An 18,290-nucleotide genomic window follows, 5' to 3' on the forward strand; every position below is an offset into this window, starting at 1 on the left:
GGAGAAGACAGAGCTTCTATGTTTCCTCTGAGGAAGAGGGAATTTCACGGAGGCCTAGGAAATTCCCAAGGTTTTATGGCCTGCAGCCCACACAGGCTTATTTTTCCCAGAATTGACCCTGAAAGTTTAATCCACATCTAAATGTCAGATATGTATTTCTGAAATTCAAGCTGTGTTTGATTTAAGCCTAGAGGATAATAATTTTATCTCACAAGTCCTGCAGTTGTTGGTGAGAACTTCTTTGAGAAGGTGTGTGTATGTCTGTGTGTGTAAGATATTATTAATGTGTGCACGATATCATCAAAATAATACACATTTTGTAGGCTTCTTCCATTTATCCTTTTGTCCCTATTTTGCTCATTTTATTTTGAGCTGTAAAACTCTTTGAGAAAACTTATAAAGTTCCAAGTGGAATCCTGTCTTAAGGTTAAGTTTCTGAAGCATCATGTGAGGCAAAAGGTACAGTCTCCATCCATGAGATTTTCCAGGCAAGAATACTGGAGTGGGTTGCCATTTCCTTCTCCAGAGGATCTTCCCGACCCAGGGATCGAACCCAGGTCTACCGCATTGCAGGCAGACGCTTTACTGTCTGAGCCACCAGGGAAGCCCTGAAAAACACTTTAGGGGGATGCTATAACCCAGGTGGCTCAGTGGTAAAGAATCCTCCAGACAATGCAGGAGATGCCGGAAATGTGGATTTGACCCCTGGGTTGGGAAAATCCTTTAGAGGAGGAAATGGCAACCCACTCCAGTATTCTTGCCTGAAAAATGCCATGGACAGAGGAGCCTGGCAGGCTGCAGTCCATGGGGTCGCAAAGAGTCGGACACAGTTGATTGACTGGATACGTGTGCATGCAGGACCTACCTATGATCTCTCACTAAACCCACACAACATTCATTCTTTTCATTCTTTTAGAGCAGCATCACCTGGTTATTCCCTTGTTTGAGCACCAGCTGAAGTAGCTGGTTTGCATTTCAGTGGCCATGTTGTACAAGTACTCACAGCTTGAAACACTGGGATCATGTTCAGCACAGTGTAAAGCCTATATTATGAGAGGCACTTAGGAACTGCCCCAACCAAGGAAAACTGACTCAGCTCGTGTCCAGGGGCCTACACTCATTACATGGAATGGCCAGTGGGAACACTGTCACTACTTAAATTGCTGTTTTCCCCCAAGCCCCCATTTTTGTCTAAGCTCAAATATTGAAGCGTCACTTAAAGGCAGTTGTGATGCAGTGTTGCTATACTTCAGCCATGTAAGAACAGCTGTAACATGAATTACAGGATTTGTTTATCATCTTTAACAGAAGACACAGTGAATACACAGTTTCAAATTGGTATAAATCTATTTTTCTTTGCATCTACATATGTTCGGTTAGCAAAGATGTAGAATAGAAATGAAGGGCTAATTTTGCTGCCAGCCAGTGTGAACTTTTCAACTATATTTAAAAATCCTCCTTTAAGAAACAAAAATTACCATGTGAAACATTTGATAAATTCTTTTGGTGACCCCCACATACTTTGCATTGTTAATAAAATTGGCACAATGTCTCGAGACAGTATGTATCATATGCTTATACGAAACTTTGAATGTGCCCAATATTTGTGTAAATTACTTAAGGCTCAAAACTACTGTACTGCATTAGAGATATTAGAATACTATTCAACATATGAATAACTCAAATGGATATTTTATGACTAATGGCAAAACTATCTTCTGAAATTTGAACGCAGCCAGGAGGTCAGTGCACAGTATCAGAATAATGCAATTATGTGTTACAGGCTTATAATGGTGAGTTGAAGCCATGAATAATAACTCATGTGTTGTTGAATTGTGAATAACACTGTCAGTGTCACTCCTAAGAAATTTCTACCTTCTTTGGAAATGGAGACAGAGAAGCAGAATGTTCTGATTAGGGAATGGCCTCGCATTGTCTCAAGTGATAAAGAGCAAAGGTAGAGCAAAGCCTTTTTATCAGAAGAGGAGATGACATTGATCTGGTGAGAATCTCCATCACAGCAATCAATCACATAGGAGAAAGTTGCCCTTCATGCATCAATGAGATTACTTTTCAGTGGTAAATCGTGGCCATGGTATGAGTGGAAATGCTTGCCGTTATGCAGTCAAAAGTGTCAGGGGAAGGGGGACCTTCTTTTTCCCTCTAAGACTTGATTCATTGGGGTCAAAGTCCATTCAAGGGTTAAGATTTCCAGGACAAATCTTCCAGCTATAAGAGTCAGAGGGTCAGTTGACTGAGCTAGGGCTGGAAATACCAAGATAAGGATCTCAAAGGGAGCAGATGCTTAAAGCAGGAAACATGTGGAGAAAGGCAAAAGGTCGGACTCAGGTTGCCATGGCAGAGTCAGGAGCCCAGGTAAGCCAAGTCACATTGTCAGATTATGGTGTCTGGGTCAAAATGCCACTGGCAGCTCAGGATGGCTCAGGGAAGAGCCACATTCAGAATTGTAGGCTGAGCTAATACATACTTGTGCTTTGTGGGGTTCGTCCTTCCTTATGACCCTAACTTACATATTGACCTCTCTGGACCAGTTTTTTAGCTTCCTCACAGTAGCCTGATGTAATGAGTAATTTTGTTGAACGCTTAGAAATTTATAAATAACACGCTTTTCAAAGTAATGTATTAGCATAGAATATAGCTTTTTTCCCCTCAGTTTCTGCCACCAGTTTTTCGTGTGATATTATATCATCTCTTAAGATATGTAATAAGCATTTCTTTACCTACTAGTAAGAAGTATAATGTCAGAGAGAATTGACAAAAATAGTTCTAGAAATAAAGAAAGATTCTAAATGTGAAAATTTGTTTCATCTGTGACTGTATTCACTCTTTCTAAAAACTCATAGTCTTAATATAGGAAGTCATAGGGAGTCATTGTAAGCAAACTAATTGTTTTAATTAACAAAATAACTGAAATATAGATATTAACTGTCCGTATGAAGAAAGTCATAGTCTTATTATTTGGGGAAATTATTTTAATCGAAAATAATTGGGGAGGGGGGTCACCATCATAGCGGTGATGCATTGGGAAAGAAATTAGAAAAATTCCCAAGTGTTCTTCATGGCTAGTCAGTTATATATTCCAAAATTTCACTGGGCTAAACCACAAAAACTCTTGTCAATATACCTTTGGAAAAAATAGATATTCTTTGTACAAAATTAGGAACAAGAAGATAATTTACATAATTATAATTTTCACTGAATAGTCACACTGGATAATTTTCAGAGCTGTCCAGTATGAAAACACCATTTAAAGAATTTTATAGAATTTAGCCCCATGAAAAGCCATTATTTATTATTAAATCTCATTTAGCACATATGGACACACTATATAAATGCATTTGCATTATGGAATGTTGAATCTGTAGAGTGTTAGTGCCATTGGGCTATGGTTTCTATAAATCTTCAAAATGCTTTTGAATTAATGATCCTGAGTACATTTATAAGAATCTCTCAAATTTTTTATTTGACAGAAATCTTTATCACCAACGGAAAATCAGTTACAGTCATGTCTATGACTGCCTTCAGCTGAATATTCTTTTACAGAACCTAGTCTGAGATCTGAAGTATAATTAGTAAGGGAAGACTGCATATAGATAGTTAGATCTCATTATATTCATGTTGTCAAGAGAGTGAATACCACAGAATCTCAGGTATTTGAGAGCTCTGTTCCCACTTTGGAAAAGTATGTCCTGTTTTCTCAGAACTGTGGTATTGCTATATTTGAGGTTTTAGATTATATTGATTCTTTAGGTCCTTAAATGCAAAAAGATAAAGCAAACAATCCTTCCCATTAGGGGGAAAAAAAGAAAAACAGGAAAAGAATAGCATATTGTCATCACTCCATATCTTTCAACAGGAGAAAATCTTTTCGAGAAAACCTTTAAAACTTCACACTTTCGTGAATATAGAAAGATGAACACCATGTTTACTTAATTTAAATATTTTATTGTTGTTCAGTTACTCAGTCATGTCGTACTCTTTGCAGCCCCATGGACAGCAGCATACCAGGCTTCCCTGTCCTTCACTATCTCCCAAAGTTTGCTCAGACTCATGTCCATTGAGTCGATGATCCATCCAACCATCTCATCCTCTGTTGCCCCTCTTCTCATCCTACCTTCAGTCTTTCCCAGAATCAGGGTCTTTTCCAATCACAATAACATTTTTACAGTAACATCATAAAAAAAGTGAATAATCAAATCCCAAACTTAAAAACAACCCCTATTCTACTGATTATTGTTGACATGCATACATCTAATGCCAACAGTTTTATTCAGTGAATTTGTAAGGGTTAGCTCATCTAGGTAGAAATTTTCCTGTTCAGGTTCCATTATATAGAGACTGTTCTTAACTACATCACTGAATCTGGACCCCAGGCTGGTACCTACTGACCAAAGGCAGACACCTCTCCTTAGCAATGAAGAACTACATGACTTGAGGTTATCTGAAAATGACACAGCTCTTTGGAATTAACTGTGTATATTTTAATCATAGTTAGGGTGCTGTATTTACTTGTATGCCTGCTGAGACATACACACAAAGTCTCAACAGTCAGACAATTCACAAGTCAGACAATGGTTCGCTGGCGGTGACCAGCTCCCTCTCATTCAGCCCCCTCTCGTTCAGCCAGTGGTGAACGTTACCAGCAGCAGCCCTGGCTGTTTGTCAGCCCTGGTCCTGATCCAGAGTTTCTTTCTCTTTCATGTGGATCTTTGTCATATGTTGAGTCTCTTTTGCACCCCATTCAGCTTTATACCAGTCTCCCACGTAAGCCTGTTAGAGATGTAATGTTAATTACCCAGAAATCTCCGTCTGCAGTTGCTCCAGCATCGTTCTTTAATGAATACAGACTTCATTGCATGTATTCTATTACTTTAGCTGCTTCAATTTCTATTTTTATTGCAAAGATCTGTGCAAATAAAAGAATATCAAAAGGTATGGCTATAAATGTGCTCTGTGAACTTCCCTCTGCCTTGAAATGCAACGGCTGCTACAATATGCCTGCTGCATTTTAATGCCTTTCTCATGAGGCAACAAGGTAACACTGGCTTTGGAGTCACACACTCCCTGGTCCACCATTCACCAACTGCGCTACTTATTTGAGCCTCAGTGTACTCATCTGTGAAATGTCAATGTCATCCTCACAAATCTGATTGGGGATAAAATGAGATAAAGTGTGTAAGGTATAAATATTATATTTAAGGAGCTTAATAAATGTTACTTTTCTCCAGCCTGTTGTAGTAATGGGAGGAGACTATGGCATGCACAAATGAATACTCATTTTAAAATGTTTTTCAATTGAGGTAATTATGAACTAGGAAGAATAAGGTTAGATTCCAGTGGAGCAGATAATACCTTACTGTGATGTGTATTGCATTTGGGAATATATTACTATAGGTGACGATGAAGAAAATGACATGGTTTCTGAAATTCATTACAACTTTAAAACTCTGTCCAGCTTTAAAGTGTTATAAGAAAAGCCTGTTTTACTATACATCTACTTTTAAAGGCATAGGCAGCATAATTTACAAGAAATCACTACAATATAAATCTGTTTTGTTATACTGCTTGAGTTAATTTAAAATAAAATTTCAGCACATTGAAAGTGCAGGAGTGGCATTGATCACCTACATATGTATATAGCTATAATAGGAACTTTTTTGTTAAGAATGACTGACTAACCTCTACCTTATCCAGTGAACAAATAATGCAGCAAGCCTAAATTTTCTAACTAGCAACCTGGAGATGGGATTACTGATACTTCACCAGATTTTATATGGTTGCAGGAGTAGGTGAGTTACATCATAAGCTGATATCACTTCTGAAGCTATCAGACAAAATTCTTAGGATCTCTACTACTGAGTTCCATAAAGCCAGGAAAATAGAAGTTAACATGTAAATAGAGGAAGGGAAAACAGGAGTCCTCAGAAAGTAAGTCCTCAAAGCTAGGCTTAGCTTTCATTCTGGTCCAATATGTTGTTAGAGGACCCAGTCTTTAAGATACTAATTAGATGAAGGAGAAGACACAGGTTGGAAGGTATTAAGCAATGGTAGAAAGAGCCTTCTTTAAAGTCAGACCTTATATATCTATTAGTCATGAGCCTCAGATTTCTCATGTCTATGGAACAGAACCATAAAAGTTATCTTTATTCTTCTGTGATTTTGAAATATTTACAGCACCTGTTAACACAACTATATAACTCAAGTGCCAGCTCCTATAGATGGTAATAGCTTTCTAAAGTTCTGGGTTAAGAAAGATTCTAAGACCATGTCTAGGATTATGGGGAAGGAATGCTGTAATTGATTAATGATGTCTGTTCTGAGCAGAATTGATAGTAAGTGAACGTCTGTATCAATATATTTTCTATACAATGTCCCATAAATTACAATTATTATGATTACTGCTTCTCTTATGACAAAGGCATTTTTATGTTCCTCGGATTTCTACCTCTTCAACACAAAATGGAATCAATTAACTGCTTTGGGTACAATAGCTTGTGTATATCATTTTTATTGATTTGAAGGTAAACTTGTGTGTATTATCTTCAGAGAAGAGCTGAAAGATAAAATCAGAATTTACTATTCCTCATTTTATTATATGAAACAACTACTTGGGAAAAAGTTTGGTATGCTCAAAGTAGAGTGAGGGTTACACAGAGAAAGAAAATGAATGTCACAACGTAGTCCCTGCTTATCATGAAAGGTTTGCACGGTGTCCTGTAACTTCTTTAAAATATTCACACAAGGGAGAATGTTTTGCACTTAGATGGTCCATGAATTTCTAGACTTTTTCCTGTTTTTCTCTGTGGCTAGATTTCTTCTCTGGGTAAATAGTCATGTTCCTGTCAACCATAGGGGATTTTCTGAATCATAAACAGCTGATTTTGTATTCTTGCCCCATTCCTTCTATTTGAGAACTGAAATCTGATCAAACCCATATTTTTAAATTTATTTATTTATAGGCATATGGAAGAATAGTTTACGGTCTGCGTGTGATTATTTTTTCCCACAAATGTAAGAAAATTATGGGGATTTTTAAAACAGTCCCTTATCAGATAGTTTCTTTTTTTTTTTATTACTGATGACTTCATTCTGCTTGAATTCAATGCTTCGGTTTCATTGGGTAAACTAATAGATTATGTATGCTGTGTTTGCACCACGTTGATTGAACTCATCTGGTGAGTTTGAGCGCGACTCATGCGTGCACAAAATGGGCAGAAGCCTGCACAGTGGATGCAGGCCCGTAGGCAACTCAGAGTACCTAAGAGCAAGGGATGCTCTTCAGAATTAAGCTCGGCTGTCTTTCCTGCCTTCTGTTGTTCAGATAATATCAGACCTTCCACTTTTTTTCTTATTGTTATCTTTATCAAGTTCTCAAGAAGTACTTTTGTTCAAGAAAAGTATAGTAAGGAAACAAAGTCAGAACTATTGAAAGAGAGTTTTAAGATACATATTGAAGAAAAATTAAGGTAAATGATCTGTAAGAAATTGTTTTTTCTTGATCAAAGGCATCAACTACTTGGTGTCCATAGAGCAAGTAGGAAGCCAAGAACTCCATGCTAATTTTGTACAGAGGATGTTGAAACACGTGGTCCTACTTTCACTTAGCTTACAATCTGTCAGTTTGGGAAGAATGTTTTCCTTCCAAAAAATGTTTACTCACCATTTTCTTATTATAGTTCAAGTGTAATTTTTAAATGTTTTAACAGAATAATAGATGACTTTTTTTCTACTGCTTTTAGATATCTCATTTAAACTTAAAACTCAGCGTAATACTTGGGGATCATTTTGGCATGTAGAGGTCTTCTCCATGGGGCTCCTCCTTACTTCTCTCGGTCTCACTAGTCTCTTCCCAGCTCCCTCCCCTACACCTTGTATACTAGAGCCGTGTTTCTCACATACACATCAAATATGAGTATCATTATGGTTAATTGTTACAAATTGAGTTATAGTACGAACATTTGCAAATGATCTACTTTGTCATTTATTAAATTCAAAATATCCCTAAAGGACAAAAACTCTCTTTTATTATAATCTGCTTCCCAAATGAGAGGGGGAAGGGAGCGAATGTCAGCTACTATGTCTATGAGGCAGGACAAAAGAAGTTGAGGACCACTGCTTCCCAAACTGACTTCCTTGCATTCCCCCAAAGCAACAGGCTTTCTCATTTCTGTGCTTTGCATTGTCCTTCCGTCTGCCTTGAATTTTCTCATCTCACTTGTTCAGTTGTTGAACACCTATGCATCTTTCAAGATTCAGCTAAGATGTCACCTCCTCTTTGGGGCCTTCTGTGATCTCCTTCGATGGCTCTGTTCTCACCCTGTTAAAGTTTAAGCAATCCATCTTCCCTCAACCCCTGTGCAGACCTGTAGCATCAGTCACAGTGGATTGTAGTCTTCCATATCCCTTTCAGTTCCCTAACTCCCTGACTGTGTGTTTTTTGTGAACAAGCTCTGTGAAAGTGTTTAAGATCTCTGGGTCTTAACATAAGGTCTGGCACAATAGGGCACTCAGTTATGCCTCAGATCAATCAGAGAAGTTGATCAGCTGTAGAGATCTGTCTAGCAACTTCCTCTTGCTTCGTAGCCCTGATTGTATCACATAATGTTGATTCTGTTGAAACGATGGTGACAGATCTAAGCTAAAAGGGAGCCACTGGCTGACTAGTGTGGGGCTGAATGGATAAGTTACTGGAGAAGCTGTAATTCCTGAGAGGAAGAAGTAGCTAAGAAGAGAAGAAAACCTTGGACATGTAGCCAAGATGGCATGTTCTACTATGACCAGCTTTCTGTTTTTCTTTTTACTTCTTGGCAAGACTTCCACTTTCTTTTCTTTCTCTATATCCTGCCTATACCCATATAATGGCATGTACCCCAGCTCCACTCCAAAAATTCACAAGTGTCATTGAGCTGAATATGACATTGCCATTCTGCATCACATTCAAGCTTCAGGTCAAACAACTGGTCTCAAATAGGCAACACTTATGTAAGAAAATGAGATACTACATAAAAAATTAACCAAGCTCTGTACATACAATTTTAAGGAAAAGGTGATGGCTCTTTTAATTGCTCTAGGTCAGGACCTTAAGTTCTCACTCAAAAGGCACTTATTAATCCCAAGTTAGATCTAAACATATGCACATAAAGAGTAGTCTTTATTTATTTTTGTTACCGGGAATTTCAGTTTTCCTGGCATGTTTGTACGATATTACTGAATCTTCCAAATTTGAATGTCAGATGCTTTAACAAAATAAAAAATATCAACAAACAAGTTTCTAGGATGTTGCTCACCATGTGACTACTTGTCTGATTATGTCCTGCAGTAGCCGGTCCATGAGCGGAAGTGCTGACCGCATCCAAAAGTTGCGGAAAGAGTATTACCAGGCTCGGAGAGAAGGTTTCGCTTTATATGAGGATGACGAAGGAAGAGCAAGACCTGACTATGACCTTCACTGGGTAAGTCTATGCCTGAATTCATTGCACTCATCTTTACTGACATAGTTAAGAGCAGAAGAACATGGCTAGGAATGTCTTATACATATCAATGTATATTTAGGTTACTTGGGTTTCATGGATATGAACATTACCTAAACCACAGCCCATTTTCTCCTACAGAAGTTGTTTCTATAAATCAAACCACACAAATGCACAGTAGTTCGTTTTAATTGCTTTCATATTTACTCCCTCTTGCACTTGTATGCCTGCTTGTTTGGATGGAGCAGATGTTAGTTATTTTAAAAAGGACAGGGAATCTTGGTCATTATCCACTGAGCCTTAATCCTTAACCTCCATCTCTTGAGTCTCAGACATGTGGTCAAGCATTCACAGACCATGAAACAGAAGCCATCTCTCCTTTGGAAAACAATTATTAGAAATAAATTTCAGAAAGGTCTGAAAGATATCAATTCAAAAATATCAAATGTTAGTATATTGCATCTGAACACTTTCAGTTCAGTTCAGTTCAGTTCAGTTCAGTCGCGTCCAACTCTTTGCGACCCCATGAATCGCAGCACGCCAGGCCTCCCTGTCCATCACCAACTCCCGGAGTTCACTCAGACTCACGTCCATCGAGTCAGTGATGCCATCCAGCCATCTCATCCTCTGTCGTCCCCTTCTCCTGCCCCCAATCCCTCCCAGCATCAGAGTCTTTTCCAATGAGTCAACTCTCCGCATGAGGTGGCCAAAATACTGGAATTTCAGCTTCAGCATCATTCCCTCCAAAGAAATCCCAGGGCTGATCTCCTTCAGAATGGACTGGATCTCCTTGCAGTCCAAGGGACTCTCAAGAGTCTTCTCCAATACCACAGTTCAAAAGCATCAATTCTTTGGTGCTTAGCTTTCTTCACATTTTGCTAATCTTACCAGTACACTAAGATCATTTTATTCTGAGACAAGGGCAGTTTTTTTATTAGAGGGTTCTTTATCAAATCATTCCACATTCATGAAGACAAAAGAATATTGTGACCTCTAAAGAAACATTTTTCTGGGTTTTTTCAAAATAGCCTAATTCATTCCGTTGTCTTTTTCAAGAAGGCAAGCTCTCTCTCATCCTCTTTGATGATTACTGCCTTTTTCTGCAGTTTTCAGGGCTGTTTTGAGAACCACATAAGGAACGATCTTATCCATGGTGACCACACCATCTCTTTTGAAGGACTGATCTTTTATATTTTTTTTTAAGTTGACCATCATTTTATTGTTGATTTATGAGAAATCTTTGCATATTCTGGACACATGTCATTTATCAGAAATATTACAAATATTTTCCTTCATTCTGAGACTTATTTAAACATTTCTTTTTTTTTTCTTTTATTTATTTATTTATTTTTATTTTACTTTACAATACTGTATTAGTTTTGCCATACATTGACATGAATCCGCCACAGGTGTACATGAGTTCCCAATCCTGAACCCCCCTCCCACCTCTCTCCCCATATCATCTCTCTGGGTCATCCCAGTGCACCAGGCCCAAGCATCCTGTATCAAACCTGGACTGGCGATTCATTTCTTACATGATAGTATACATGTTTCAATGCCATTCTCCCAAATCATCCCACCCTCTCCCTCTCCCACAGAGTCCAAAAATCTGTTCTATACATCTGTGTCTCTTTTACTATCTTGCATACAGGGTTATCATTACCATCTTTCTAAATTCCATATATATTGTTAATATACTGTATTGGTGTTTTTCTTTCTGGCTTACTTCACTCTGTATAATCAGCTCCAGTTTCATCCACCTCATTAGAACGGATTCAAATATATTATTTTTAAAAGCTGAGTAATACTCCATTGTGTATAGGTACCACAGCTTTCTTATCCATTCATCTGCTGGGGACTGATCTTTTAAAGGAAAGTTTCCTTTCTTGATTTTCACACCCACATTTGTGTTCATGAGGTCAGCATTGGGAGAGTAGAGTCCAACCACTAAGCTGATCTCTCTAGTTTTTATTTGGATAGTGTGGCTTCTCATGCATGAAACCTAGTGCTTTTACAGAGGGGTCCAAAAGTCAGTTTCAGCATCTATCACTGTTGTGCACAGCAACTGACATTTCTTAGCCCAGTAGATTTTACTTTGTATGGCAGAGTTTAAAAACACTTATCAGAAGTACGTGGTATGGACTAACAATCACCAAGCAAATGGCTTCAGTCCTTTCCAGAGATAAGCATCCTGTGACTACAGATCAGAAGAAACAACTATTTATTGGTTTTATTACCAATGTTAGGATTAAGCAGAATAGCATTGACTGTGATGGAGCAACTAGTCCTTTAGACTGTCAGTAACAAAAGCAAAATATTTTCATAGAATAACAATCTATAACTATTCACTTCATTTCAGCCTTAATCAAGACTGACATTGACTTTGATGGAAGACTCTATACATAAGACTGTCCTCTCTCAATCAAACATGATAAAGGGAAGTTGTTTCCACCAGAACCAAAGCAGAGCTCCATGTCCAATGCATTAAAAAGTCTTTCTTCTCAAAACCAGTATGAATTCCTATGAGCAAAATAAAGATAAATAATTTCACAATAGATAAAGCAGTCCTGGTTGTTTGAACCTTATTTTATATGATCTCCTTACATCAAGTTGAAAGGATGAAAATTATTAGCAGTCATGAGACTTAAAGTTTCCTCTGATTTACCCAACCTACGCTGGATGACTACGCACTCAGGTCCTCCCTATTTCATTCTGTTTCTGTGCCAGGCAAATGCGTAACCAGATGAACAATCCAGTGAGTGAAAGAGTATCTCTCTAATTTGTGTTTCCCATGCTCAGGTGTGTTGAGCTTTGCCAGAAGTGACTGACTTTACATTTCCCAAACAATTGGGGACTATGGTGTCCCGAAAGGATTCTTGGGAAATGCACTGTCATAAAAGCTGAGTGGCCCTTTGTGATTGTCTGTGATATTCCAAACCAGGGATTAGAATATCAGCATCCTTTCCTGTCCTTTCCACAAGCCATGGAAAAACAGTATTATCTATTGTCCAACATGGACCTGAGAAATCACACCATTGTCTTGCTACGTTTTGAGAGATCCAGGAAAGCATATTTAGAAATTTAGTCTTTCATTTCTGTCGGTCATCCAGACCCAACAAGACAGCTTTTATGAGACTGTGGCTCCTAGATTGGCTGATCTTCACCATGACCAAGGGTGCCTGTTAAAAACTGAAAAACAGTCTATGAAGAGGAGGGATGGAGCCCCAAAGAGGGCTCCTAGGTGCTTCTCCTTCAGGCTTTCTGACCCACAAGTTTTATAAAATAGGACATTGATTCCAGTCTCTTCAGTAAATACTGAAGTAGTTCAGCTTCTCTAACAAAATCATTATGTGGACCAGCATCATCAAAAAATACTTTTCATGGACTCAGAATTCCTCTAGCTCCCAATACCTCAGATTGAGACGTCTGAGAGAAACTCCCAAGAGTCACACTATACTGGAGAACTTTGGATCAATTGAGAAAAGAATTAGAGGAATAAGTTACCTAGTAACTACTCTTAAGATAGGCCAAAAAGAATGAAAGAATGCTCACAAAAGTTTTCAAAGCCAAAATGATTAAAACAATCATGGAAAGAGTATTAGGATCTATGAATCACTGAAAAGAGATTATTAGGTTCTATTCATATTTTTGGTGGTTTTATTTTCTTTCATATCTCTGATATTAGTATGCAGTTTGCAGTCACTTTTCACCAGGTGTCGTAATATAACTGTCCATTTCTGAACAAGAAATATTCAGAATTATGCAGGTTGTTTATTAGAAACTTGAAAGAAAATCCTTGAGAAATTTTGGAGCGTGCTTTTAAGAAAGGCTGCTCCTTGATATTTTTAAAATGTATTTGTATCAGTGGGACTATGCTTCGGTCCCCCCTCTGACTTTCTGAATCTTCCCAGCCATCTTGTGGATAGTTTTCTACCGATGTTACACCTGCTCAGTGGCCCAAAGCCAGGGATTTCTCTTACTGCTCTCTTGGGTTCTCCCTTGCTCTCACATCTCTTTTTCCCTTTTCCTTTTTCTGTGTCTCCTATTCAATTTTAACCAACATTTTCTCAGTCTTAGTGTAGGCCCAGTACTGGTAAACAAAAGTGTATTGTATCTATGTTGGAAGAACTCACAGTCTAGCCAGGAATACAAACATTTAAGCCAAAACCAAGAAAAAGGGCATTAATCTACGTGAGAAATGCTCTCGTGTAGAGTGATACTATCTTCTAAATGAGTGCAGAGAAAGCAGTTAATTCTGTTGAAAGTGGGGTGTGTGTGAGGGGTTCTGGGAAAGCGATAGAGAGCATTTGGAAGTTGCCTCAGTCCTATATTTTGTTCTTTGCTCCTCAAACACACAGGTTTTTCTTTTTCCCAAAGGAGTTCTTGATTTATTCACTTCATTTGTGTTAAAATAAATGAATACACACAGATTGCAAGGTTTGTAAATATGGACATGAGACCTTAAAAAATCTTTTCAGCAAGTCTGTTTTGTATCTGCGTTCCCATCTAGGCTCTGAAAAGCTGTAAAGAACAAGTAGAGGGAAATTCAATGGCTGTGAGTGAGATGACTGGCGAGTTTTTATAGGCCCAATTAAGTGAGCCAGATAGGCTAGCTGAGAACTTTTTTTTTCCTGCCAACAGAAAACATAATAACATAATACCTGATATCTGCTGCCATTTTATGTTCTGTAAAACTTGTAAAGACTGTCACAGTCATCTGGCCACAGGCTATGGTTTATTGTTGTTGGGCTTTTAAAAATTATTATCATTAGCAGATAAAGATTATCTGCTTATTTAACAGCAGCGTGAATATCCTGTAAGTAACTTTAGAAATGGGATGGTTCTAAAGTTTTCTAAAAATTTTAGCACCATTATTACTATCTTTTTTCAAGAGTTACATGGCATATATTATATCCCTTTCCTCTTTTTAATTATTTGGCTACATTGGAAGAATAGTTACCTATAAAAGGGTGGGAGGGAGGGAGGCTGGTTTCCATTGTCAAAGACATAGCACTATGTGTTTTGGCAAAGGGGATTAATTCACGTAGGTCATGGTTGGAACAGAGATGGTTGGGTGAAGAAATAAAAGCATTCTGAAAGATTTGTTTCTTCTAATATGAAGATGATTTAGAAACCAACTCAAAGGAACATACTTGGCAGCTGTCTTAACAGTGAGGGGCACATCTGGTGAATCCTGTAGTCAGAGGAAAGGGAGGTCAAGATGCTAAGATCGTGCTAGCTGTCTTAGGAGCAGATTTAAGATGGAATGTGTAATAGCCACACAAGTACAAAAACCATCAGAAGGTCATGTTCTAAACATAAGGGATAAGAGAGATGAGCTCCCGCTGTTTAGCGATCCAATACCAGAACTGAGGCTTGTTCATATTTGTCCTTCTTTTTCTCCTGGACGGCATCTGTTAAAAACTAGGGACATTAAAAAACAAGTATGGATTAGTCAGTGGCTGTTAAGTTGCAACAGAAACCTAATTCAAACTGGCTCAAGCAAAAACAGAAACTTTGTTGGCTTACATAAGTTTAAGGTCCATAGATGTATCTGACTTCAGGCAAAGCTGGGTCCTACTCCTTCCCACAGGCCATTAGGAGCTCGTTATTAGGAGAATAACTTTTGTGCTTCTGTCTGTTGGGACCATTGTCAAGGGACTCCCCTATATGGTGATAAGACAGCCATCAGCAGCCTCAACCCAGCAACTCTATAGAAAGAGATTGTCTCATCCCTAGTATATCCAGAAAGTCCTAGAACTGATGTTCAATACAGTCCTCAATGGTTTGTTGATTCAACCTGGGTCACCTGTCCCTTCCTGAGCTCCCATGGCCAGAAAGATGTAATACTCTTACTGGTCAGAATTACATCACAAGGCCACTCCTGGAACCAGCAAGTAGAAACAGATCTACATAAATTCGATGAATGAGTATAAGTGAAGAAGCAGTCCCTGAAAGGAGATCAAGCTGCTGTCATGAGGGAAAAATGGACGTCGGGCACAATTAGGAGCTGTCTACTATAATTCCTAGTTCTTATAATGATACAAACTTTATCTTCTTAGGTTATCAAGAAAAGAGAGATAAAGACTTTTCCCTTCACATATTTTCAAGTTTATCGTTAGAAAAGATGATTCTATTATCATTCTTAAAGTCGCTGCCATTGTTGGCTAGGTAAAAGGAAGAAGATTTCTTTCTGTCTACTGGTTCAGTATCTTTGAGCTACCCCAAGAACGCAGCTGGCTTCACTGAGTTATTCATGAAAAATAAACAGACCATTGGCTGTTTGTTCAGATAAGCAAGTGACATTTTGATTCACCCAAGACCTAGGAATTTGCCTTAGAAAGAGGCAATAGAATGCTTTGAAATGATAAAAAGTAACTCATTTTCCCTGGGTAAGAATTGCTCTGTCTGTAACTGCGTGGGTTGTTGTTTTGTAACAAGTACATATGCTGTTCTGAAAAGCTTCACAAGATGGAATGAGTTAATGAATTAGAACCATCAAATGTATGTATCCACAATGGTTGTAGTTTGGCTCCTACCAGAGTTAACCAACCCCTTCTCAGTTGATGAGACCCTCTTGAACTCCACGAACACATCCTTTCGAATGTGTCCCTCCATCAACAGTTGAGCGTTTCTCCTGATTTCCTAGAACAGCTGAACTGAGGAGTTTAAGAGGTACCAAGGCAGATACTGTCTACAGATTAGGGGGATTTTGGAAGGGCTTGAGTTTTGATGGAATGTGACGCTGGTAAAACTTCAGATGCCACCTGAAAGACTGGGCCTCACTCATCTAGATTTCAGGAAGGAGTGAAATTTCTAGGAAAGAAGACAACAAAATGAATTGAAGATTCTTTTTTTCTTTTGGTTGATAGCATCAGTCCTCCTGTATTTCAGTGTGGCTTTCACAGGACCATGATGACATATTAGCCATATGGAAGAAGATTTTGTGAATGAATTTCTAGCTTTTAAACATGTATTACTTTGAAAGAAGGCAACATGTTTACAGGCAATCCCCAACATAAAAATAAACTATGTTTCAGAAAACCAGTAAGAAATCGGTGGCTTGAACCTGGGAATGATTTTCTCCATAGGAAAAAAAGTTACTGGTTGTAAGATACTGGACTAGCCTACACAAAGTACACTAAAATCCAATAACTTTGTACTAGTCACGGGCTTCCCTGCTGGTTCAGTGGTAAAGAATCAGCCTGCCAATGCAGGAGACTGGGGTTCAATCACTGGGTCGGGAAAATCCCCTGGAGGAGGAAATGGCAACTCACTCCAGTATTCTTCCCTGAGAAACCCCATGGACAGAGGAGCCTGGTGGGCTACAGTCCATGGGGCTGCAAAAGAGTCAGACACGACTTAGAGACTAAACAGCAATGACAGAACATGAACCCAGAAGTGGGAGCAGGGGAACCATCTGAGCCAGTGGCCAAAGAAGGAAGTTTCCTTCTTCCTTCTTTTCTGGACACACTTTGGAGATGTTCTATAGCCCCTCCTTATCTATCAGTCCTCAAGGATGTGTCCCCAGGTTTCCTGACCCATAATCCCTCCTACCTCAGTATCATACTACGCTTAAGTCCATGCTTCCCTCCAGAGTGCTCAGGAGTCCAAGGTTACCTCTCTTTTCATGGTCCTCCATTAAAGTACCTGTTCTCCTGTAGTTCATGTTCATCACTCTGATCCGGGGGAAGTAGAGTTGGGCCAAATAATCAAATCCATGAAGGTTCTTCCCACTCCCTGAAAGACTTCTCTTTCTAAAGCAGGTGTTTGATTTAACCCTAAGTAGGTAAAAATTAGGCAGCGTAGGGGAAGTCTAGAAGCGAACAGGAGAGAGGTCAATAGAATCTGTGCTTAGAAACAGTCCCTTAGTGAAAGCGAGGGGCGAGAGTGCCTTGGCTGCTAAGGCATTTTCCCCATACCTTTTTGCTGCCGCCTCATGGTCTGAAGCTCCTCCAGCACCTCTATTCTATGTACAGAGCCCAAGTTACCCCACATCTCGTAGTCAAACTGCTTTCCTGTGGGTAATGACCTGATCCTAGGGGTGGCACTGATTTCTCCAGCAGCCTGGCCTTTAACTCCCTCAAAAGCAGTCTTTTGTTTCCAAGTCTTCCCCCAGTGGCCCAAGGCCAGTTGCCACAACTTACACAGTCCATGACTCCTCAGTCAGCACTGTTTGAAGTCTCCCCTGAAGATGCTACTCCAAGCTAGTGCCTTCTCACCCAGTCTTCCTAAGCCCACAGATAGAGGTCCTGAATTTTAGACCCAACACACAGCAGGTATGGGAAGCATTTTAGAGCATGGGCCCTGTGTTCATACTCAGGCTACACCACTTGCTAACTGGCTAAATTTGGCCCATTTACTTAGCCTCTCGGTCTTCTTTAACATTCGGATAATAGCAGTATCTCATGTAAGTATTGTGACCACGAATGAACTATTACATGTAAAGCACTTAGAATGGCATCTGGCGTGCAGTAAAGTGCTCAAGAAAGGTGAGGAATTTTTAAGTGGTGCATGTACTGAGGTGTTCAGAAATAATATGTTCCATTGGGCAGACAGCTGTTCTCAGTCATTGTTGGAGCTGAACCTCTTTGGTTATTCCAGAGTTTGGGGGCATTGTACAGCACACAGAGCATGTGGAAGGTCTTCCAGTCATGCTCACTCTGGTTACCTCTGAGGTGCCCACAGCTCTTTCAGGTGGTAACTGTCAGGACCGGTTATAAGGCACTTTGGGCAAAGTCCATAGGTCAGAAGGTCAATATCTATTTCCCTGTCTCCCCCACACAAACTTTTCCTTCC

At 39.1% G+C, this 18,290-nt stretch overlaps 1 protein-coding gene across 6 annotated transcripts in view; it reads left to right on the top strand.

Moving 5' to 3' along the window:
* The window catches only part of PARD3B (par-3 family cell polarity regulator beta), a 1,199,064-nt gene that overhangs the window by 1,020,751 nt on the left and 160,023 nt on the right, over positions 1-18,290 (top strand). For 5 of the 6 annotated variants that reach the window (XM_060410277.1, XM_060410276.1, XM_004004847.6 and 2 more), the window contains one exon: positions 9,341-9,473. In XM_060410277.1, coding sequence (XP_060266260.1) covers positions 9,341-9,473 — 133 coding nt within the window. Of the gene's footprint in view, positions 1-9,340; positions 9,474-11,850; positions 12,047-18,290 lie in introns of those variants that run through there. The other variant, XM_060410279.1, reaches the window with a different exon arrangement.

The sequence above is a fragment of the Ovis aries genome, chromosome 2, assembly GCF_016772045.2.
Source record: "Ovis aries strain OAR_USU_Benz2616 breed Rambouillet chromosome 2, ARS-UI_Ramb_v3.0, whole genome shotgun sequence".
NCBI classification, from domain to species: domain Eukaryota; kingdom Metazoa; phylum Chordata; class Mammalia; order Artiodactyla; family Bovidae; genus Ovis; species Ovis aries.